At 39.4% G+C, this 24128-nt stretch overlaps 1 protein-coding gene across 19 annotated transcripts in view; it reads left to right on the top strand.

Moving 5' to 3' along the window:
- Positions 1-24128, top strand: part of CAST (calpastatin) — a 128621-nt gene that overhangs the window by 81062 nt on the left and 23431 nt on the right. For 11 of the 19 annotated variants that reach the window (XM_057493172.1, XM_057493164.1, XM_036925743.2 and 8 more), the window contains 16 exons: positions 184-282; positions 1734-1814; positions 2420-2458; positions 2917-3009; positions 3147-3236; positions 4324-4425; positions 7577-7660; positions 8637-8684; positions 9808-9903; positions 11750-11845; positions 15137-15235; positions 15688-15771; positions 18000-18050; positions 18216-18287; positions 21588-21689; positions 23281-23388. In XM_057493172.1, the coding sequence (XP_057349155.1) occupies positions 184-282; positions 1734-1814; positions 2420-2458; positions 2917-3009; positions 3147-3236; positions 4324-4425; positions 7577-7660; positions 8637-8684; positions 9808-9903; positions 11750-11845; positions 15137-15235; positions 15688-15771; positions 18000-18050; positions 18216-18287; positions 21588-21689; positions 23281-23388 (1344 nt within the window). Of the gene's footprint in view, positions 1-183; positions 283-1733; positions 1819-2419; positions 2459-2916; positions 3010-3146; positions 3237-4323; positions 4426-7576; positions 7661-8636; positions 8685-9807; positions 9904-11749; positions 11846-15136; positions 15236-15687; positions 15772-17999; positions 18051-18215; positions 18288-21587; positions 21690-23280; positions 23389-24128 lie in introns of all 19 variants that reach the window. The other 8 variants (XM_057493141.1, XM_057493197.1, XM_057493140.1 and 5 more) reach the window with 7 other exon arrangements.

Here is a 24128-nt window from a genome sequence, read left to right as displayed (position 1 = left end):
TGGGATTTTAAATAATAAGGCCCATTAGACACCAGATTTTACCTATTTCGATATTTGAAGAACTTTTGATGTCTGGTGTTTTTCTACACAGAATGTTTTTTTTTTTTTCTTTCTGTAGTTAAAACATCCAAAGTGAAATATGTATAACAAACAGCATTTAAATGTCTGCTCTTTCTTTTCCAGTCAGGCATGGACACTGCTTTGGATGACTTAATAGACACTTTAGGAGAGCCTGAGGGAACCGAAGAAGAAAGCACAACATACACTGGACCTGAGGTTTGGGTATGTGATCTTGTATCTCTAAAGACTCCTGCTTACTGGGTAGAAGAGCAGTAAAGTCATGGTCATGATGCACGAAAGAACATCTTTTGTCCTGTTGCTTGGCGAGAAACAGTATCATCTCAGGATCAATAATAGCAACAAAAAATTAGTGTTGAGATGGAAACGGTTTGTCCTGTGGTAGCTGTACTATTACATTGATCCAGCAGACATTTGTTGATCGTTGTGCTGAGACTGGTGCTCATCCTGTTGAGTCACAAAATCTTTCCTGTCCTTGAGATTTAAGTCCAATGATTTCAATTATTTTGATTTCTGTATACCACCCTTGGTTCATCCCTATTCCTAAAAAGCATATATGTTCCTTGATATTTTTAAAAAGTGACATGACATAGACTGGAAGAATATACTTGCAACGACATAACAAAGGATTTGTTTTTAGAATTTATGCAGTATTTTGAAAAACGAGAAAAAGGCAACCCAGTTGAAAATAAGGATAAAACTTGATTGGCCAATGAACAAGTAAAATGAAAGTCTCCCTAGAAATTAGGAGAATGATGATAAAACATCAAGCAAGAGCACATTACAATTACCATATTGGTAAAAGTATAAATAAAAGTCTGACAACTCACCAAGAGCTCATAGATGTTAAAAATGCACATAACCTTCAACCAGCATTTCCACATCTAGAGAGATTCCCTTGCCCATGTGCACAAGGAGTTATAAGAACAAGCCAAATATTTGGAAACAATTTTGTTCACTAGGAGATAAGACAATATAATGGAGTACTTTCCAGTGATTAAAATGGATCATTAGAAAAACATGATTTTGAATAAAAATAACACATAATGATATCTAGAATATGATACCTTTTATATAACATTTGAAAATATGCAGAGTAATGCTGTATATTGTTTGTGGATACCTACATGTGGAATAATTGTTTTAAAATACACTCAACTTTAGTGGGTGGATATGGTAAAGTTCAGGATGATGATTATCTCTGGTGAACAAGGAAGGGGATTGGGATTGGAAAAAGCTAATAAACAGGAGACATCACCCTCTGATTTTTTTCTTAGAAATTACGTAAGAAAGAATTACAGATCTGATGGGTTATATAAAAGTTCATGATGATTAACTGTACTTTTCTATGTATTGAAAACAGACAATGGAAAGCATTTTAAAATGAAATGTGTTTTAATATAGGAATCAAATTTACTATAGTGGTTTGACTTTTCTAGCATTACATATGGGGTATGCTAATTAAATAACTTGTGAATACTTTTCAAATATTTGTATAAATTTAAAATTTCAGAGTTGTGTGAAGTTGGCTTCTTAAAGACTTTCATTTCAGCAGTTCCATAAATTAATAATGGAATAGTACTTTGGTTTCACAGTATTCATATAACATTCTCAGTAATTAATTGTATATCTCTCTGTGTGTGACTTTTTTCCAGGATCCAATGACTTCTACCTACATAGAGGAATTGGGTAAAAGAGAAGTCACAATTCCTCCAAAGTACAGGGAACTTTTGGCTGTAAGTTAATCATTTACTTTTACTTTACTATCTTTATCACATCAATATATTCAGATTTTTTTTTAATTTAGAAAATATAATGAGGCATATAAAATTGCATTACTGTGATGCTCACTGCACTAGTCAGCTAGTGCTGCCAGGACAGAGGCCCACAGACTAGAAGGCCTCACCCACAGAAACGTATTGTCTCACAGTGCGGACGCTAGAAGGCAGGAGTCAAGGTGGGCGGGGTCGGGTCCTCGTGAGGGCTGCCAGGGAGGGGTCTGTTCCAGCCTCTCTCCTTGGTTTGTCGGTGCCCATCTCCCTCTGTTGTTTCTTTACATCATCTTCCCTCTCTGCATGTGTCCATATTTCCTTCCCCCTCTTATAAGGAAACCAGTCATATTGGACTAGGGCCCATCCTAATGTGCTCATTTAACCTTAATTGCCTTTTTTGAGGCCCTATCTCTAAGTACAGTCACATTCTGAGGTGCTGGGGGTTAGGATTTCAACAGTCTGAACTCAGAGAGGACATTCAATCCATAACACTCACTGAGCAGTACATTTTGCCAATTGTAAGGATTAATTTTTCCTTCTCAACATTATCAAATTAATATTTGTTTCAGAAAAAAGAAGGAGTCACAGGGCCTCCTCCAGACACTTCAGTAAGTTTGCATAAATGTCTTCTAAGATCCAAATTAACATTTTTTATATCTTTGGGGGCTTAAGGCCATCATTTCCATACTTGGGGATATGGCTAAACGAATCTCTAATCAGATGAAGGTGCCATCTGTGCAGAAGGAGGAGGTGGGCATGGAGGCTGGTTTCATATGTAGTGGGAGGGGAAGAAGAATGGAGCCAAGGAGGATTTAGGATAAAATGAATGTTAATGAAATAGAATGAGACTATCTTAACATGTAATACACTTAGAAGATGGAAATGGAAATCATATTGAGCACCCATTCCCTGGCAGACAGATACTTTCCTCAGAGTTATGTCATGAGCATACCTGCTCTCGTAGTAAAGAAATTGCAAAAGTAATGTTCTTCATTTGCTGGCTTTGTAATCTGATCTTTCACTTGAATGATTCTCATGTAACCCATTCCGGTGCCTATTTATTTAGAAACCCATGGGGCCCAGTGAGGCCATAGATGCCTTGTCATCTGACTTTACCTGCAGCTCTCCTGCCGCTGGTGGAAAGGAGACTCAGAGAGAGGTATTGTGTTCAGTATAATTAGTGGGGACGTGTTAGAAACTGCCTCAAACTTTAAAACAACGACAACTTTCTAGTTCTGGTTTACACTCATATTTCCTTCACCTATAAGCCTAATCTTTTGTATTTTTTTTTCTCAGAAATCCACAGGAGAGGTTTTAAAAGCTCAGTCAGCCACGGTAATTAAAACCGCTGCTCCACCCCAAGAGAAGAAAAGAAAGGTGGAGGAGGTATAAATGATCACTTCTTTGAAAATAACCACGCTCTCTGACAGCAGTTGCTTTCCTGAGCCTAGCTAATTCAGGACAATCCCAGTAGTGCATTACACATGACGAGGAGCATCTTTGCTCCCTCCAGTCTGTGTAGAGTAGTAGAACCCATCAGCGTCGTATTGATCACCTCCAAGCAGACTTTGAATGTTTCTGCAAGTGATTGTAGGTGATTTTAGCACAGTTTTCTTGGTTGTGAAACAAGCTTTTTCACCATTTGCAATACAACAGAAGGGCAGAACACCAGAGATCCTGTTCTCTTGGAACCTAAAATCTTCAGCTTGATTTCCTAAAGGAGTTGAGCCCTGTGAATCACTAGAGGGATGCTTTAACTGCTTCTGTCACCTTACTTAACCCTAATAACCTCTGACTTAATTCCCCAGAATCCTAAAAGGTGGTCCTGCAGCTCTGAGCTGGATGAGGACGTGGGTCCCATCTGCAAGCAGACCAGATAATACATGGAGCAGTTTCTGGCGGATCTGCTCTGCCTCTCCCCTCCTGGAGTGGACAGTTTATTTTTATCTGGCTGGCTGGCGGATCAGTGAGAGCACCACACCCTGTCAGGGCAGTTGCTACAGCCTCAGCTACTGTGCCTGCAGAGAGGCAGCAGCCGGGCCACATCAAGTTTCCCTGCTCCTGGCTTAGCTGGTTTGCTAAAGGACCAGGGTTGTCAAAGGTCATTTTTAGACACATTTTAGAAAAAGAAAAACAGGGTAGTGTTTTTTACTGCTTGAAGATTTTATTTGGTATGGGTATTTTATAATGTAATTATTGTAGTTCTGTTTCTAGCTAGCTAAATAACGGGTGAAGCGTGCCCCTGGGAATACTTAGTGTAGAAATGTCTTAGCCCTAATTTTCACTCACTGGTAAGTTCTTTTTTTCTTTCTGTCTTTTGCTAGGTTTCAAATAAAAACACCTTCCTAAAGTCCTTCCCCAATCCACGATTCATTTTATAAATTCAAAATTTGTATTTCATGAAGAAGTGGATGGACTTTTGGGGCTGAAATGTTCTCTTTTTTAATATACAGAATTTTTTCCTTTTGAACAGGATACAATGAGTGACCAAGCGCTTGAGGCTCTTTCAGCCTCTCTGGGCAGCCGGGAGCCGGAACCTGAGCTGGACCTCAGCAACATTAAGGAAGTCGATGAGGTACTGGCTTGGAGTTCATGTACAAAATGTCAGTCTGCAGCTTATGAAAGTCAATGAGTTACACATTTTTAGAATTCTTAACCTTTATTTTATTGGAGATTGATAATGAACTTCTCTCCATTCTGCCTTACTTTCAGAATCTGGTTACCTTAGATCTTTATTGCTGGGTAGTTGGTAACTCAAGGGATATTTGAGTGTTTGTCTTATAAACCATCTAGAATTTTAATATTTAAAATGAGCACTAATCTCCTTTGCCAAAGCTTAACTGACACCTGACTAAACAAGATAATGCCGGAGCAGTGGCCTGGGGAGGAATAGGTTTGTCTGCTCTTGTAAACATTGGAAATTTATATTTTCAGAAAGGTTCTGGGTGGCTGTCTGTGTAAGGAGAGAGGGAGATGGCTGTAGATGGGGTGGGGAGATCCTTCTTTTAAAAAAAAACTATGGGGACAGACATTGAAAATATTGTTTCAAATTAGGATAAAATCAAGCAACAATTTGTAACTGGAGTTTCTGCATGTTTACAGTGTGAAACTGGGTAGTGTCTATCCCACCACACTCTAAGACTTTATTTAACAAGCCTTCTGAGCCTAAGCAAGCATTTGGTGGAGGAGAGGTTCTAATATTAAATTATAATTTTTAAATAATTTTTCAACACAGCCCTTTGGGGGAAAAAGGGCAGGAAAGGAAAATGTACCCTGGGGGCATTTCCAACCAGGCAGTGTAGTGAGGAAGCGGAAAGGCAGCCTGGGGCCCCCCCAGAGCATCACCCCAGCTCAGGGAGGGGAGCTGACATGTGTCCCTGTCACAATGCCACCTCTGCTGTCACTTCCTGTTCTGAGTCACTGGGGGAGGTGAGACTCACCAACTCCCAGCAACTCTCAGAGTCTGGGACTGCCCTGGTCCAAAATGGGCCAGTTCCCATCGTGGACTTTCTTTGAGGGCTCACCAGACACAGCGTGGCCTGACAGCCTTTGTGAAGGCGAATACAAGGGACCCGGGGAAGCCGTTCTTGTTCTCCAGAACCAAGTAATGTATCAAGAAGAAAGGAAACCTTCATTAAAACTTAACAGTGCAAGATGCACATTACTCAGAGCTGCCAGATAGAAGAACCATCTCAAGGAAAGGGTGGTCCTGGCTGAACCCTGGGGGTGTCAGACCAAGTGCAGTTGTGGTCCCCCCACTGGAAGGCGATGTGGCAGTGGGGCCAACTGCACTTTTGCCTCAGGCGTTTTACAGATAATTAGGGTGATTTAATAAGACAGTACTTTGGGGAGGGATGGAGTGAACCTAAAATCCTAAGACAAAAAGAGTCTTGAGTACCTAAAATCAGATAAATAGATGTAAAATAAAAGTTATATAAAGACAACTTTTAAGCAGTTTGAGTAACTAGTTTTGGAATACATATAAATGTGTTAAATTTCCTCTAGAAAACCTTAACAGCTGTAAAGTCCTAAAATTGTAACAAGAAGAACTTTTCTTTTCTACTCTTTCTACTACTTTCTAATTTCTTTTCCACTAGCTTTCCTTTTTTGATTATGTACAAAGTGTAAAAATTCCCTAAGATGATCTTCCAGTCCTCTGGGTTCTTAAGCTGCTTTTCTAGTAGCTGATGGTGAATTCATTACATTCTGGGTGATCTGTTGATGTGATAAGGTGCACAAAGGTGGATATCCTGTGGGAGTCCACGGCCACTCCATTTCACTCCGTGCTAGAGAGCTCTCTGTGGGAAGACCACATGTGCTTCAGAGATGAGGTCCGTGCTACTTGTCATTGTTATAATGTGTCATAGCATAAAATATTCTATGATGAGACCTCATTATTCACACACACACACACACACACACACACACCTATTTCTATGTGTAGTTACCCAGTCTAGTGCTACTTCAATTCTGTAGATACTTGTTTTCAATCCCTGAAGTAGAGGCATTTAAAGAATATAAAGATCAAAAAGGAATGGAAAGGCTGTAGCTGTGTATGTAACTGTCATTGTGCACAAGCCCGAGTGTAATGGGCAGGTCAGTGACCCTTGACTTTCACACAGACAGTTACAGGTGGAGACCTCACAAATCTCTGAACTGGGGAGTACCAATACGTAATAGGACTTCTTCTATACGCTGCAGTAGAATATAACTGGAAATCTTAAAAAAAAAAAGACTTCCATGCCTTAATGAGAGTTATTCTATAGAACAATAAAATTGTAATTCTAAAGCCTGGAAGAGTGCCTGGTTCACTAAAAGGGTTTAATAAGTATATTTTAAGTTAATCAACTGATCTTTCAATGGAATGCCACAATTTGAGGCTGAGCTGTAGGTGGAAGCAGTGGATTGAGCTGGAATTTGCTAAGTGATGTCCCCCTTTGTGCCCACGAGCTCCTTGGTTTGTGATTGAAATCTGTGCCTTGATATAAGTACAAATTATTACCTATCATGGAACTTTGCATTACTCACCAGTAAGCTAAAATGCAGATGTTATCTTAAAAGCCAGGGATCTACTACAGAACAATACTTTTATTTCTAACGCTTTTGGTTGTTCACGTTCAGTAACCCAGCAAAGTGAACTCCTTGTGTTACTGAAGGGAGTCCTTTTAAAAGCATGAAACCAATCATGGATCACCCATGGATTTGTGATGACATGCTTCTCCCATTTCTGAACTGTGTTTTGCACTCTTGAGAATCAGTTGTTTTCTCCCCCTTAGATAACTGCCTCACTGAGTAAGACAGGTGAGGACTGCTAAAAAATTACAACTAACTTATACACTGTACTTAACTGTCCTCAAGGGCATTTTATTTACTTTTCTATGGTGATCCTTACCAGTCAGTGAGTTAGGTAAAAATTACTAGTAGCCCCATTTTACAGCTAAAGAAACTGAGACAAAAAAGACTGAGAGGCTCCCTGAGGTCATAGAGCACCCGAGAGCAGAGCAGAGGCACCCCCCAGGGTCCCTGGCCATGCTGTCTTTCCATCACTCTACACCACCTTCTTCATGGCCAGCAGCTCACCATGACTTGTGCTTTGTATTTTGCAAAGCACGTGCACATTTATCTGATTCGGTCTGTCCTACAACACCCATGAGCTACATAAAATGATATCATCTTATTTTACATGTATTATTCAATTTTTTTCTCTCTCTCTCCACTTTGGTCAGGCAAAAACCAAAGAAGAGAAGCTGAGGAAGTGTGGTGAGGATGAAGAGACAGTCCCATCGGAGTACAGATTAAAACCTGCCACGGTACATTGTTAGCCATGGTGCATACCTGCAGCACCTCCTCCTGCCTCCACATCATGCTTTGTCCTGCCATTCCCCATGATGCTTGAGGACATCTCTGTCCCGGTTCAAATATTACCTCTGAAAACCTTGAACCCTTCTTCTGTACTCTCTATAGTTGGATGCTTACAGGGCAATTTCCTAAATATAGACCATGTAGTTATTAAAGTTCCCACAATTTCAGGTGTTTCAGTTGGCAACAGTGCTTGACAGAGATCCTTAACCTTAAAAAGCAAGAAAAACTATTCGCGAATAATTTTTTTTCTAACTGTTATGTGAATAAAAGCATCATGGATGATCTAGGTGGTAGATACCAATGTACAACTATTTGCCAGTACCCTCAGCTAAGGTGGTTTTATTGTTGTTGGTTTGGTTTTAAGTGAGGATAGTGGACTAACTCCCACAATTGTATTTGTAATTTATCTTAGAAGTAATACACACATAATGGAAAATAATTGATTCTTCTATATGCTTATATATGGGATGGAAGTTTCTCATTTTTACAAATACTCCAAATTGTGAAACCTCATATCCAAAAAACCAAAACAGTATTGTAGGAATAAGACCTATCTCTTCACTCTGGGTGGGACAATTGAGACTTTTTTTAAACCTTCATTAATGTGGCTGTACCTGTCTTGCCAAATAACTTTTTTTAAAAAAATTCCATTACCCTATCCAATAAATGGAAAAATTTTTATTCAGTAACTTTTAAAGAAAAGCAATGTGCATTATATTAGGTAACATTTGGTCTTGTGATTTTTACAGTTCAACCGCTTATTCTGATACTTTGTAAAATAAATCTGAAATACAAATTCACTCAAATATAAGAAAGAAAGTAAGCTCTCCCCTCATATCCTAGAATTCCCTAAAACAAACTTAGTGGGACATGTAAGCAAAACTTTCTTTTTCATTTTCAGTGAGTTTTTTGTTTCATTTGTAGGATAAAGATGGAAAACCACTACTGCCAGAGCCAGAGGAAAAATCCAAGGTTTGGAAATAAGTTTTGTCTGATACTTAAACAGGAGAAGTGTAAAGCACAATTTTGACAGATAGGATCACACTGTGGACACTCCTGTGCCAACCTGCAATTAAGGAGAGGGAACTTCAATAGTGACACTTGACTCCTAGCTCAACTCTATTTCACATATTTTAATGATTGTTTAATTATTACTGGACTGTCATAAGTTTCTAGGTTATGTTCATTGAACATAAGGAGCTGATGTCAAGAGGGCCCTTCAAGATTGTTAGAACTTGAGTTTGATTTTAATCACAGCATGAAATACTCTCATGATTCTGTACTGCCTTTACTGAAGTTGGTATCAACTGGCATAGTAAACCCATTACAATAATACTAAGCAGCAGTATTTATTAATCACTTACTGTGTGGCTGGCACTGTATTAGATGCCTTTTGTATGGTCTCTTCTTGAGTCCTCACTGAATGAGAAGGCATTATTATTATTATTCCCATTTTACAGGTTAGGAAGTGCACAGGCAGAAGGATCATATGAGTAGCCCAAGACTGCACAGCTGAAAAATAGCCAGGCCAGGATTCAAACTCATGCTGCGCAGCAGTGGGCCCGGCTTCTGCATCCCATGCCATTCTGTCACAGATTCTGCTATTAGTTAAAATATCCACATGCTCTAAAAGAATAATACCCTTTACCTGAAGGCCTAGGGATAACAGAACATTCCTGCCCAAAATCCCACATAGTCATAGGAAAGGAGTTTATGACTATGTTTCCTTTGACTTATTCAGATGGAAGTCATTAGGAAATAAGGTAAACAATCACCTAAGAAAAAATTATACAGATATTCACTGGAAAGAACAGGCAATTTTATCAACAAAATTCTTCTGAAATCGAAGTATCAGAAAAACTTTGACTAAATAAACCCATTGAACATTTTTGTGGAGGAGTCTAGTATTCCTTATTTGTTTTATGACATTTATCTTACATTGATGGAGGAAAAATAACCCCATATAAATTAGCTTTTGGTTTTAGATTCTAATATGTGTTAACTAACCAGTAGAAAATCACCTATGAAAACTACTTTTTAACAAAATAAATACAGTCATTTCATAATATACACTGTTATATTTGTTATATTGCAGCCCCTGAGTGAATCAGAACTCATTGATGAACTTTCAGAGGATTTGGACCCATCTAAATATAAAGAAAAACAATCCAAGCCAATTAAAAAAACCAAAGTATGTTTCTAAAAATATGTGTGTAGTTTATATTTATGTTTATGTTTTTCTGTAATCTTAATGTGAGACCAAAACTGTTGTAGCAGGAAGTAGTTGATAAAAAGGCCCATTAAGCCATCTTTTTTGACACGCAGTTTTCGTCTTGTCTTTTTCTGGATGTGATTGGTATGCTTGCGATTTAAGTCCTATAATTAGTCTTTTAGGAAAGTATTCACACCCATGCTTCCCTTTTTATTCCTGCCTCTGTAACTGACCTCAGGAGGTCGTCATCAGCACCCACCCCATGGTGGCAGTGGCCTCTTCCTCAGTCTCACTTCATTTCTTCCCGTGTATGCAGCAAAATTGCTCTTTCTCATGTTTGTGGTCGCATCATTCCCCTGCTCCAACCCTCAGGAGCTTCCCATTCCTACAAAATACAAGTGCCTGCTAATGTATTCTGGCCCCCGTTTCCTGTCCTGCCGAGGTGGGTTCCCCATCACTATGACCATATGACCATCCTTAATTCTAACTCATCTAAAATCTTTGTCATCCCTTGAAAGCTCTGCTAAAATAGGCCCTTGTCTCCCTCTTCTCCCTTTCCAAACCTCACCTCCCTTCCAGTCCTTATTAAGTAGAAAACAACATGTCAAGGGGGTCTGTCCTTTTGTTATGTATTTCTGTTAAGGCATTTGTGACAGTGTTTTAGTTGTATTGGTCTTCACCACTGACATTTATATAGAGTATTAAATAGATGATAAGTTCCTTGAAAGAAGGGATTATACCGTGAGTGATCATCTACTGAGCCCCTTGCATGTAGGATAAGCTTTTATAAATATTTGGATAAAAAGCAATTTGTTCGAAATTTTATGCTTTAGTGATAAAATAACATAGCACAGTGGTTCTCATACTTGAGCGTGCGTTAAGTATTACCTGAGGGTTTGTTAAAACACAGATTGTGGGTGCTGCCTCCACGATTTCTGATTCAGTACATTGGAGTGGGCCTAAGAATTTGCATTTCTAACACATTCCCTGGTAATGCAGAGGCTGCTGGTCCAGGGCCCACACTTTGAGAACCCCCAGAATATTATTACTAACCTTACACTCGTACATAGCTATTTACAATTTACAAGGTGCTCTTGAACAAATATATAAAAATGATGTTCAGTTGGCCCTTGGACAACACAAGTTTAACTGCATGGTCCCATTTACCCATGTGTTTTTTCAAAAGGTATATTGGAAAATATTTTGGAGATTTGAGACAATTTGAAAAACATTTTCTGTAGCTTGCTGTATTGTAAGAATACAGTGCATAAATATATATGACATGTTTTGTGTGGACGTGGTGAAGTTTGGAAGCAGTCAAAAGTTATGTGGGGATTTTTGACTGTGAGGTATCAGCATCCCTAACCCCGTGTTGTTCAAGGGTCAACTGTACTTACAAAAAGTATATTGCATTATACAATTGGTATGTTATTATTGTATATCATATGAAAAATAATTTAAATAATAGTACTAGCTGTTAAAATTTATTGAATTTACTGTGTTCCCCAGTATGATGCAAAACATTTCATGTTTTATCTCTAAGGCCCAATATCAACCCTTGAAATGTAGGCACCATCACTATTCTCACTTTACAGATGTGGAAACTGAGTCTCAGAGAGGCTAAGTGACCTGTATAAGCCTAGAGGTAAACCCAAGTTGAAATAATGATAGCAGGTGTCACATGCCTTGGCTTCCTATTCATCAGTCCTTAGGCATTTGAGAAAAATGCTCACAGCATAAATACCGCGGTGTTGTTGGTCCGTTATTGTTCAGTCTTGCTAGCCAGATATTTCGCAAAATTCTTCATTGTATCTGCTTTCCACAGGAATCTGAGGCCACCACCATGACCCCTGTGCAGGAGCCTGTGCCTCGGACCTCCATGTGTAGTGTACAGTCGGCACCCCCCAAGCCACCTGCCGTGGTGAGTGACCCCCCGAGCACTGAGTCTTGAGAAAATACTGGTTTTCCTGCCAGGTTCTTTCTGCTGTGTATTACCGTTATATTATCTTCTTTGGATAAAAATAAAATCTTACATAATTATAGTATCTACTGCTCTTCAGGCTTCAGGGGTGTGGTAGAAACTCAAGCTAGATTTAATAAACTGCGGCAAGCTGTGTTTTTCTTTAGCCATCTGAAATTCTTTCTAGTTCCTCGGCTACTGGGAATTCTTCCAAGCCTAATGAGAGCTGCACAAGTAGCCCGAGTTACCTTTGTTGGCCGCTGGTGGAGTGATCTGCTCCAGGACCATCCTGACTGTCCATCCCCACGTCCAACCAAAGGGAGCACAGATGGGCTCAGTTCATTCCCCTTTCCTTCCTTTCTTTTCTCTCTCACTTTTTAATTTTGTATTAAGTATGACATTTAGCTAGTAGACTTTTTGTTTCCTTTGCAATTCATTGGGTTTTGTATCTATGAGCAGACAGAATCTGACTCAGTAACAGCTGATGGAACTACTGTGTTGCATTACTAGACGTACTGAATCTACACTCTGAATAGCTAACTTGTTCTAGATGATTTGCAATATCTTCTCATTAAATTTTCACAAGGGCACTATGCAGTCTGTTCTGATCATCTCTATTACAGATGTAGATGAGGGAAATGAGGCTTTGAGTTAACCTTGAGCCATCCGCTTCCCCCTCTCAGAGCCTCGGCTGAGTTGAAAGATCGGCCCCTGCTCTCGGCTATCTTAGAGTTTAGTGTGGATATGGGCCAGATCTCCAGCTTACAATACAATTTGATCATTCTCAAGTGGAAACGGGGCATGGAAACATGGGTGAGGGAGAGCCCCCTCTCTGGGAGAAATTAGGAGAGGCCTGCAGGGGATGGGCATGGTCACACTGACAAGTGGGAAGAACACTGTTGTCCTGGGGAGGACTGTGAGCCAGGCAGGCTGGCACACGGTTGTGAAGCATGTGGTGTGCTTGGGTGCATGATTTAGCTGCTTGGGGAAGGGGGCCCTTGAGGGAAAGTGTAGATCAGGTGCCCTGATTGCCCTGAAGAGGTTTCTTCCAGGGGACGACTCAGTGCAACAGCAAATTTCCCCAAAGTCCAGGCTCTCCTTCCTGCCTTACACAGGACTTAATCTCTTTTTTCTTCTTTCTTTCGAGGTCTCAGGGTATGCTCAGGCCACAGTGATAACAAATAGGGGAGGAGGAGAAGATCTGGGGAAAGACTACTGAAGGAAGTAGGCACAGAGGCAGTGACTAGAATCACAGACAACAGCCAGCATTCTAGGGCAGAACTCTCGTGACCTAAACGCGTGTCATCTACCTCTCATGTCAAGTGTGGCTGCCAGGGCATGAGAGGGCTCGGGTAGTTCCTTTCCAGCTCTGCCCTGACCATAGAGAGTCAAGCGTTGCATGTTCAGTGAGCAGAAAAGAAACAGGTCTTGCTTTTCCATTCTCTGATGACCTCTCCTGGGCCCCTTCAGCAAGTCTGGTTACCCTCACCAAAGTCAGTGGGCGTTTCTGGGATTGTGACACCCGTGGGAGCCAGGAAGGATAGCTGTGGAGTGTGGTAAAGGTCCAAGGACTCAGGAGAGGCTTGAGGACTAGTGTGCAAAGAAACAGACCAGAGAAAGATGAATGTGTGCCCTGTGTGGCTCTTGTCTGTATAAAAATAAAATTTATTGAAGTCCAGAGATGTAACTTCTAACTTTGAATCTGACAACATGAGGTACTACAGAAGCAGACATTTCAGTCCTTAGTCTTATTTCCAGTTTCCTTAGTTCTTAAGATTGTGGTGTCTCCTAGCTTTTCTCTTTCACTTACTGATTAAACCAGAGCTCACAGGCTTGGGAAGTAATAGTTTCCAAAACTTCTACAGCAGAGTAGGAGAAAACAGAAGTGAAGTGCACACTATCTCGGATCAGTTAGCAGCTCAGATTGGTGTGTTAAGGCATTGGCACCTCTGCAGCTCTCGCACTTTGGATACAATCCCAAAGAGGTTAGTTAGACCAGGGGTTTTTTGTTACCCCTGGGAATAAAAGTATGCAGTGTTTAACCACTAGATGGCGACAAATCACTTTCCACTCAGGTTCATTTTCCACATTGGCCGTCTTAACCTTTTGCAATGCAGCTTAGCAGAAAAATAACTTTTCTTTTACAATGATGGCTAAGCCGATAAAACAGAAAGACATTACTCTGAAATTCAAATATGTACTTTATGTGAGGTCATAGACATTTGTAATAAGCATAAACTTTCAGACAGTTTCAGGGGCTTTCACACTTTTCACCAAGACCAACTATAAGCAATTCATTGCAATTGGTATTGCAAGTCAGCACCCATACACTAGAAACCAGTTTAATAAACGGTATGTATCCTTGTTATGTATGACACATTGTTTTCTATTCTGGTCTTTCCTTATAGAAAAAATCCTGACCACGAACTATTAAATTGATTTCATAAGCCACTAATTTATGGATCATGACCTGTGGTTTGGAAAAAGCCAGATCCAGTCCTATCTTTTAGCCCAAACATACTTTCTCCATTATTTTCCCTTTACACCATTTATGTTCCATATTCATCTAGTTTCATTTTAAATACCAGCATGGCTCATTACATCGTAAGGAGCACATTTCATGTTGAGCAGCTGGACCACAGGTAGATGGTAGATGGTTCTCTTGCGCCACTCAGGTTAGTCGGTCACAGGCAGTCTCCTGAATCAGCGTGAATCCACTTTGCCCAGTGAAGCCACATGGAGATCACAAGCTTCTGTGTCCCAGTAGAGGCTCAGCCTGAGCCACCACCTCCAACACGGGCCAGACTATTTCTCAAGTAAAACAGCAGAACATTGGGAAGAATGTCCTCTGGTGGGCCTTTCTGAAAATCTTCCCTGTGCCAGCTCTAGGGCATCACCAAGAACCACTACTTTTTTCTCTCCTAGCTTTCAGCCTCTCTGTGGTATATCTATTCCATTGTCTTACTTATTTCCAAACCAAAATGCCAGGTTAGACAGTGTAAGTTTCTCAGCATCAATATATGTTGCATATACTAATGTATCAATAAGAAACTTACTCTTATTTTTTTAACATTTTAGGTTTTTTAAACATAAATTCTAATTGAATTGATAATTCACATTATTAAAAGATGACATGGGTTTTTTATCCAGGCCTAAAATAAGGTTATGCCCTTCTGAATTGGTTGATGGAGTTTCTTTTAAAAGGAGTGATTAGCCACATACTTAGTTCACCCACTAATGTGCTTTCACAAGGGCCCGGCGCCGGACGATGCTATAGAGGCCTTGGCTGGTAGCCTGGGGAAAAAGGAAGCAGATCCGGAAGATGGAAAGCCTGTGGAGGATAAAGTCAAGGTAATGGCAGCTCAGGTACTTCCAGAATGTCTATCATTCATCACGCTACTCCACAAATAAGTTAGTCATTTAAAAAAAATATTTCCCACAACACATGACCAGCTGCTTTTCTCCATTCCTGCGCATACCCTGTGTAATAAGCCAAACCTGCGTCTGCTGCAGTGTTTCAGGGCACGCATGTATCAGGGTTCTCTGCGTCTTACCTGCCCACCTGTGTTCCAATGGCTGCAGACTCAGGAGAGAGGTGGCAGCCGCTTACTCCTCTCGTGACTGCCTTTTAACCCAGCGGGCTTCCTGGTGGTGTCTGAGCCTCCTGTACCAGGATAGTGTCAAAGATGAGGGTACTGAGTTCTAACCTAACAACAAATGTACTTAACTCAAATGTAGTCACTTACACATCCTTTATGGGGAAAAGATGTATCAACAATGAAAATGGTATAATTTTTATTCAGGAGAAAGCCAAAGAAGAGGATCGTGAGAAACTTGGTGAGAAAGAAGAAACAATTCCTCCTGATTATAGATTAGAAGAAGTCAAGGTAAACAGGCTGAGGTCTTTTTTATTTTAATATGTATTGATTTCATATACATAAAGAAGGGACATGGAGAGACCTGGAACATAAAGATACTGTTTCTTAATATTTCAAACACCAAAGAGTATCAGTCCATTAATTCCCTGTTAGCATACCAACTACAAAGCTAAAATATTCCTAAATGGCCTTTCATTCCTCCCTCTAGTGAAAGAAGGCTAATGTTTAAGCTACCTAATTTTTTCCATCTAGTATGTGGTTTGTTACATTATCAGAAATAAAAAAAGCTTAGGAAACCTTTATAGAGATAAGAAAACTAAAATGAGGAACAATAATTTCCTATAAGGAGAAATTTGTAACTCTTAGATACAAATTGAAAAAGTAAGAGAGCCTGTTTAACATAGAGTAGAGAGGTTAGTTGACCTGTTTACTTTGTCCAGATTATACAGGACAAGTGCACGGGGGGTGACCCGCACTATGAATCTTGTGGTTTAAGTACAGCCACTTGAACAGGGACAGATGCATGAACAGTAGGACAAATGTCAGTGATCTTCAAAACATGCTCTATTTCAGAGGATATTCAACTAAACTTCATTAACAATTCAGGAAAATCAAATCGATAACTTCTGTTACTCAACCATGTGCACCATTCATTCATTTGGCAAAGACGTAAAAGTTAATTATTCTGGATACCTTTATTCTGCTTTCTTTCTGCATTTGACAATTCAGTCAAAAGCATAGCTTTTCTATTAATTTGGGCTTATTTGTAAGCTGCTTTGCAAGGCTCTTAGAAAGCTACTTAGGGCCACGTGTCCCGTCACAGCTGTCCTCCCCCCCCACCGATTTGGTATAAAGGCTGGTCAGGTGCAGGTAACTGTCTTCTGAGTAAGAGGTTGATTACTTTCTTTCTCCCATTCTGAGTTTTAGTAGAAGCTTTTAAGAAAGCAGTTGATTAGCTTTCCCTGACTTCATTCTGTAGTTTCCTCTTCCTCTTAACTTGTTGATGTCCCATATTAGTAATTACTTGATAACTTACATTATTAAAAGATGACATGGGCTTCTTATCTAGGCCTAAAATAAGGTTTTATATTTTACAAATTAAATATGTTATAATATTTTCAGGTGCTGGCTCAATCTTTTGTTTAAATCCTATATTGTCATGTATCAACTATGTTCACCTCAAGCCTCTTTAGTGAGGCTCTCCTCTCTGAGAGTGAACCACAAGCTCCGCTTCCAGACACAGTGTAACTTCAGTTTGAGTGTGAAACAAAGATGCCCTTCAGGGTCCCATGTGTCAACTGGGAAGTTTGTTGCCCATACAGCTAAGGGATGGTAGAAAACAAACCCAAGTTCTTTTTCCCTCCTAACTGAAGAATGATCATAATGTGAAGGAAACCTGCAAAGGAGATGGGAAATGGGGTAGAGTTCACGTCAGTCAACAGGGAAGCTGGTGACACTCTAAACCATTGCACTTCCTTGAATTTTAAATAAACTGGCCAAGGTTTTTTATTTTTAATCAGGAGAGAAAGTATATGTACATATATAGAGAGAGAACCCTGTGCTTATTTATTTTTGTGCATTTGGGTAAGTAGGATTTACCGTTTATTTATAAATATACTGTTACTAAAGAGCCCAAGTACTTTACTGGTTTGGTCCTGTTAATCAGCAGTGACACTTAGAGGTATTTGGTGTTTGGCATCATCTAAACCCTAAGTTTCAGAGCATCCTACCCAAGGGATGAGCTCTGATGGGCAGGAACATTCTGTATCCTAGGTTCTGTGGCTTGCCCAGCACTTGCTACAGGATGTGTTGCCTGTAGAGTTAACCAGTTTTTCCGAGGGAGCTTCTGCAAAGCCCCCCAGGCAGGTGGGGGCCTCATCTCCTCCCGTGCTCCCACCGTGTCCTCTAAGCCTCATCACACCACGTGCCATCCTGTGTTAACTGTTCACATTTGTCTCCCGTTGCTGGTTTGTGGGCTTCTGAGGTCACGAGCCACACCCAGTCCATTTTGCAGCCCCCAGGGCCTAAAGAGTGCCTGCATATGTGAGCTCTTTGTTGACATGAACTCTATTAGAACATATTCTCCAGTCAGGGAACCTGTCTCCTGAAATGATGAATCTAGTTCCTGGTGCACAGGAGCATCAGGTGTAACCTGTCAACCTCATAATGTTTACAAGGGTTCCAACGGAGGATAAATGTGAAGTGATTCAATGACGTGTTTCTCTCTCCCTGGCTAGGATAAAGATGGAAAACCACTCCTGCCAAAAGAGCCCAAGGAATCACTTCTGGTAAGCAAACCAGTGTGTTGAGTACATTTTTCTCATTTAGCCCCAATGGCAAATCGGAAAGGGCATAGCTTTCTTTTTAATTGCTGATCATCATATAAATAGTGACCTCATTTGGAGAGGAGACAAATGAAGTGGTATTTATTGATATGTTTCATGTTCTTGCAGCCCTTGAGTGAAGACGTCCTTCTTGATGCTTTCTCTAAAGACTTCACCAGTCCCCAAAACAGTTCATCTCTTGTAAGTCTGAAACTTGTTTTATTTCCTTACTTTTAGGGTAGCAGAAATAAATGGGACTTGTGACTGGGAATCTGACTTGGGAGCTGAGGAAAAAATCACAAAATTAATGGCCCCCAAACCACTGTAGCCATTAAGAATGTGTTACATGATGAAATACTGTCCTAGCACAGTAGATGTTTTCAACAGTGTAACAAATTGACCAGTGAGCATGTACTCTATCAAGTCTATCTATGAAAAGGGAATTTAAAACTGATTTTATCCAAAATTATTTCTCAGACCTGTTGATATTTCTACAATTTATCATTTTCCAAAGTGCCTCCTGGGAAACTTAGCTCCATATGGACTCTATCAGTCTTTGAAGGGAATTCTTTTACTAGAAAGGTGGGGAAATGTTGGGTGGTGGTAAGCAGGTTTCTCAACTGTAGGATTTTCAGGGTTTTTGTATGCTAACATACATTGTAGTCCACTGCAGTTCCCAAACTTACATAACTGCAGAACCTTTTTGTTATGGGGTCTGGGTTGTTAACAGGGTTTCTATGTGGAAAATGACATGAAAATATATTTATATCCATTGAGACGTAGACAGAAAGAGTGACAGCTAGAACAAACAATGATTCCTTGGAGTTGCCTGGAGTTTTGCTCTCAATGAACCAATAAACCCTCCAAAGAAAGGTAACTAACCAGTGCGTGCTCCTCACTACACCCCTGTGAGAGCACCATGCCTTGTCACAGTGATGAAGAGCAGAGGAACCAATGCCTTGATGCCCTTCCTCGTCCTGGCTTTATTATTATTACAATAGTCAGGGGTTTTTTTTTCCTTTTAGGAAACCAAACAAAATGTTCCAGTTGAGTTTTTATGTCTCCCCCGACCCACCCTGCCCCCCAGAAGATGTACAGCAGTGAAATGTTAGAGATGAAGCAACCATTTTTAAATGTTTTTTTAAAACAAATTTTTAAAAATCCTACTCTCAGAAACTTAATAATCAGCAAAGGATAAAATTTGTTAATGTCAATAGCACAGTTAATAAACTAGAAATAACCAATTATGTAAAATCAAATGGTCAAGGTAGAAAATTATTTAGGGATAAGTCCCAAGAACTTTAGAGGAAAAGTATCACATGCTGGATAGTAACTAATGTGCAAGAGTGGCTAAGTGTATACCATATTCTTTTTTTCACAATAAAATAGAACAAATTTTATTTAATGAGAGAAATTAAAAAATATTTCACTAGTACTTGTCAGGAATTCAGACTAGACTATTTTAAAAAATCAAGGATAAGACATTACAAATCAAAATCTTTGATAAGCAACCAAAGCAGTATTAATGAGATACATTTATTGTCATAAATGCCTTCATCAATAATAGAAAAAAAAAGAGAGACACTTAGCCAAATGATTATTAGATTTTAAATTTCAAATTTAAATAAGCTATTACAAAGTAACCTCCCAAAAGAAAGTACCAGAAGTGTAGTGGGAAATGAAAATAGCAGCCTGAAAGCTAACTGGCCAACAGTTGTTTCTTTTGAAATAACTAAAATTTTATAGGAGACAAATGAAAAGGAGAAAACAAAAATCTTAGAAATAAAACAAATTTTAAAATAGGAACAATAATCAGTGTAAGAATCAACTAAATTATTAGTAGTTCAAAGCCAACAGTTGGTTTTCTAAGAATGTCTTTTTATAAAACATTGCTGGGGGAAGAAATCTTACAAGTAAAAATTTAATTTTAAACTGAGAAAGATGCAATCAATGCAAGAGAATAACTGATTTAATAAGAAACATTCTGTGCAATATTCTCTAAGGAATTTTTTAAATACAAAACACAATTCACAGCAAGAGAAAAACTGAAGAGATTAGAACTATTCTCAAACTTTCCTTCCACTAGAAATTTAAAATGGGCTCATATATATGTTTAACACCAGGTAGTTTGCATGTAACATAAATATGTCCTCAAAAAGATGGCCAACAAAGTTGCTTCTACAAGTAATGATGGTCTTAATCTTAAAACTAGATTAATATAGCATTACCAACAAAGTCACTTAATCTATAGATGTATGATTTTTAACAAATAGAATATAAAATTACTAAAGTAATTACTTACCATTGTCATAAATTAATGATTTCATTCACTAGCAGGAAAATCAATTATAGCATCAGAGTATCAAATATGTCCACATAAATATTTCAAATCTTACTTACATTTCAAATAAAAGCCTTTAAAAAAGTAGACAATCCCTTAATGTGTTAGAATATCTACTTAATTTCAAGAATCAAATATTCATTATTAAGCTAGTATGAGATGTCGGACATGTAAAGAAAACCAGAACAGAAGACATGAATAGAAAAATAAGAACATGAAATTAAAACCCGTACATCTAAGACAGTTTGATTAAATGTCTTAACCAGTCATAATTGTCATTCTTTTCTTTTATAAGCTAGTTTCTATTAAAGTGGCTTTGTATAACTCAAAATTATACTAAAATATATTTGAAAAATAAATGATAAGAACATGAAAAAATACTGAAAAGCAATTTTCAGTATTTTTAGGGAAAATTAACCCAACTAAACACTAGAATTTATTATATAATCATGATTTTAAAATACGGTTCTGATTCAAAAAGCAAATCTATAGGTAATGGGGAAAAAAAATCCTGAACATAAAAGGCAGATTTAGTATATTTTTTTCAAAAGAAGAAATTATTTTAGAAATATTCTGGAAGTATATTTAACCAAAGAAAAAACTAAAACTAAAACTTCACACTGTATACCAAGTATTAAAGCAACAGTAGTACATCACTGTACCTCATATATTATCAGAATTTAAAATGTGTGGTAAGTATCTAATTTAGGAAGATGAGGCCACGGGAAACAGACACGTGTGCTCACTGCTTTTAGCAGCATGGATTTCCTGCAGCTTTGGACAGGGTAGTTTGGCAGCATACAGCCAGCACCATAAAAAGAACCACTTCTAGAACTTATTCAGAGCAACCAGTTACAAAGAAAGAGCTGAAAAACTGCAAACAAGTGTTTGTCAAAAACTGTGAAACAAACCAGGAAACAATAAGTCATTAGGTTACTGAACAACATTTAGAATAATAGATACGAATAGGAAATAGGAAACTACTACAGTGGAGTAGGACATAGAATAAAAATTGCTTTTAGATTATGTTCCTATATGTACATTTGGAAAAGACACTCATAAAGCTTTATTAAGAGCTGTAGTTCAGTGGTGGCATAGTGGGCATAATTTTGTATACATTGTATTACTTATAAAGATCTCTCTTTTTTTTTTAACAAAAGAAGTTTGAAGATGCTAAAGTCTCTGCTGTTGTGTCTGAAGTGGTTTCCCAAACCCCAGTTCCAGCCACCCACTCTGCAAGCCCACTAACCCCGGATACTCCAGTAAGCAACACCTTATAAAATACGTTTTTGCAACAGCAGGAAAGAAAATAGGCCTCCCTGCTTAGAATAAATGAAAATAAAACTGTTAGGAAGATCAAGCACCTTATCTCCGAAGAGAGAAGACTGGCGATTTATGGAGATGACAGAGAATATCAGGAATGATTAAATGAAGTGATGTATATGAAAGCATTTTACACATAGTCAAGGAGCTTAGTATTATTTTTGCTTTATTAGAATTTAAAGTGCAATGTGAATTGTATATATATATTAGAATTACTCGATTTAAAAAAGTTTGGCTTTCCTGATATTTTCTCCTTCTTTACATTTTTCCAGGCACACACTATAACTACTACCTATTATTTCAACTTGATTGTATATTATGAAATTTCTGGGTGTTTGAGCTTCTCCCTAGTTCACAAACCTGTCATGGAATAGTAGTATTTTCTTCCCATTCACACCAGCAAAACTTTGTCATTTTGATGCCAGCCGTAGAAAAACTTCAGCATCAATATTGTTTTAATTATTTACAGGTTCTGAGGCAAGACTGTAGGACCAAAGATTTCCCAGACTTCCTTGATTAATTTTCTGTGCAGTACCAAATTAGACATTATCAAGGAGACCACAGCACATCAAAGGATAAAGAGGTTCCCCTAAACCAGACCCCATCTCCTTTGGTGGAGAACAAGCACCTCTTTTGCTAGATGGAGATGAAGTAGCTGTAGTGAAGTCAGCTTTGTTTCCTTTCATTTTGATGTAGCATCAAAGCTTACTTAGTGCTGGAGTCTGAGATTCTGAACGACTTCTCATCCTTTTGGGTCAACCTCAGGATCATCTGAAGACCGGCAAAGGCCCAGTGACAAATCCCAGACCCACTTTGGGCAGCCTCACCATTAACAGCTACAATCCTGGGCTCTAACGAAGCACTTAAAACCAGAAAAATGCCGTGGCAAGTGTGTTGCATATACCCCCAGTGATGAAGGTCCTGGTGCAACAGAAAGGCAGGCTCCCTCATAACCGAGGCTGCCGCTACACTTCCCCCTTAACACTCATGCCGGAGGCTCTGCCCTGACCGAGGCCATTATAAACACCCCAGTCAATAGCCTTTATGTCTTCACAAATATGTTTTAAAATGTCCCATCACTTTCCCTATCAGATAATGCAGTTTCATTTAATTTTTATTTGAAGACAGTGCTAAAACCTACATATAAAGCTCTATTTAAATAAATACTCTTGAGAATCAGAAAGTTAAACTAAGCTGTCATAATTCATGTGCATTCTCTTTGCTGGGGACATTAGACTGTCACCAGTAGTGTTACACTGAAAGCATCGTAAAACATATTTTCCAGTGAATCAGGCCAGGAGCCCCATCTTTTTAGGAGAGGCCTGTTTTCTTGGAAGACTAGGGTAGGCGGGTACGGGAAAATGCCAAGAGGGAAAGAGCAGGAGAGAGAGCACCACGCAGGGACTGCGGGGCCGGGGCCTCCCACCCACCCGCCCTTCGCCCTGGAACTCGCAGTGGCACTGTTGGGGCCACACTTCAACAGATGACCTGATTGGGCTAATCAGCGACTAATTGAGATTTACTTTTTAGCAGAGTGACAGCAAAGAACTTGACGATGCCCTGGATCAGCTTGCTGACACTCTAGGGCAGAGGCAGCCTGAGCCAGATGATGACAAACCAGTAGAGGATAAAGTCAAGGTAAAGCGAAAATTTGAGATTCTTATAGCAAAAACCCCCCACCCTCCACATAAAGGGAACCAAAAAACCACGTCTGACTTTGGAGATAGCAGATGGTTGGATAACCTGTCTCATTTTTTCCTACCTGTGGTCTGCTGCGTTTCCCTATGTCGTCAGCGAGGACTCTGCTGTGGCCCAGGTGTCAGGCAAGCAGCCTGTTTGTGAGACTTCATGATGGAAAAGCACAGCTCTGCTGGGTTGATTTTATCCTCTTCCCACATTAACTTTTCCTGGTTTTATCTGGTAGTCAGGACATCAGGGATGGTATACACACGTGCATTTGGGCAACATGCTCTGTGCACAGAGTAGCAGCGCCCCTGCCCTGCGCTCCACATGCAAACTCTTGGGAAGAGAGTTGTGCTAGTGGTCACACTGTGCCGAGGTGTGTGTGCGAGGCTCTCACTGCCTACCTCATGCAAGGTGTATGTGCTAATTCATGCCTGACAATATGTACTTAACCATCTGGTTAGCTTGGAACCGGGAAGTAACTGACCAGCCAAATCAGTGTCCCAAAGTTAGGATCAAGACCTAAGGATTCTCTTAAATGCCCTCTCATTGTTTGGGACTATTGATGGGGATTCTATCTATATTTGAAAAATAAAATTAGTGATTCAGAAAACTAAAATCTGTACACTACCCAGGGGTGGGAAGTGAGTGTCACTAAACCTGCAGAGAAGAGAGGAGAGACCAGCTGAGCCCCT

Source organism: Manis pentadactyla, chromosome 2 (genome assembly GCF_030020395.1).
Source record: "Manis pentadactyla isolate mManPen7 chromosome 2, mManPen7.hap1, whole genome shotgun sequence".
NCBI lineage: Eukaryota > Metazoa > Chordata > Mammalia > Pholidota > Manidae > Manis > Manis pentadactyla.
This window is presented reverse-complemented; position numbering and strand designations above follow the sequence as displayed.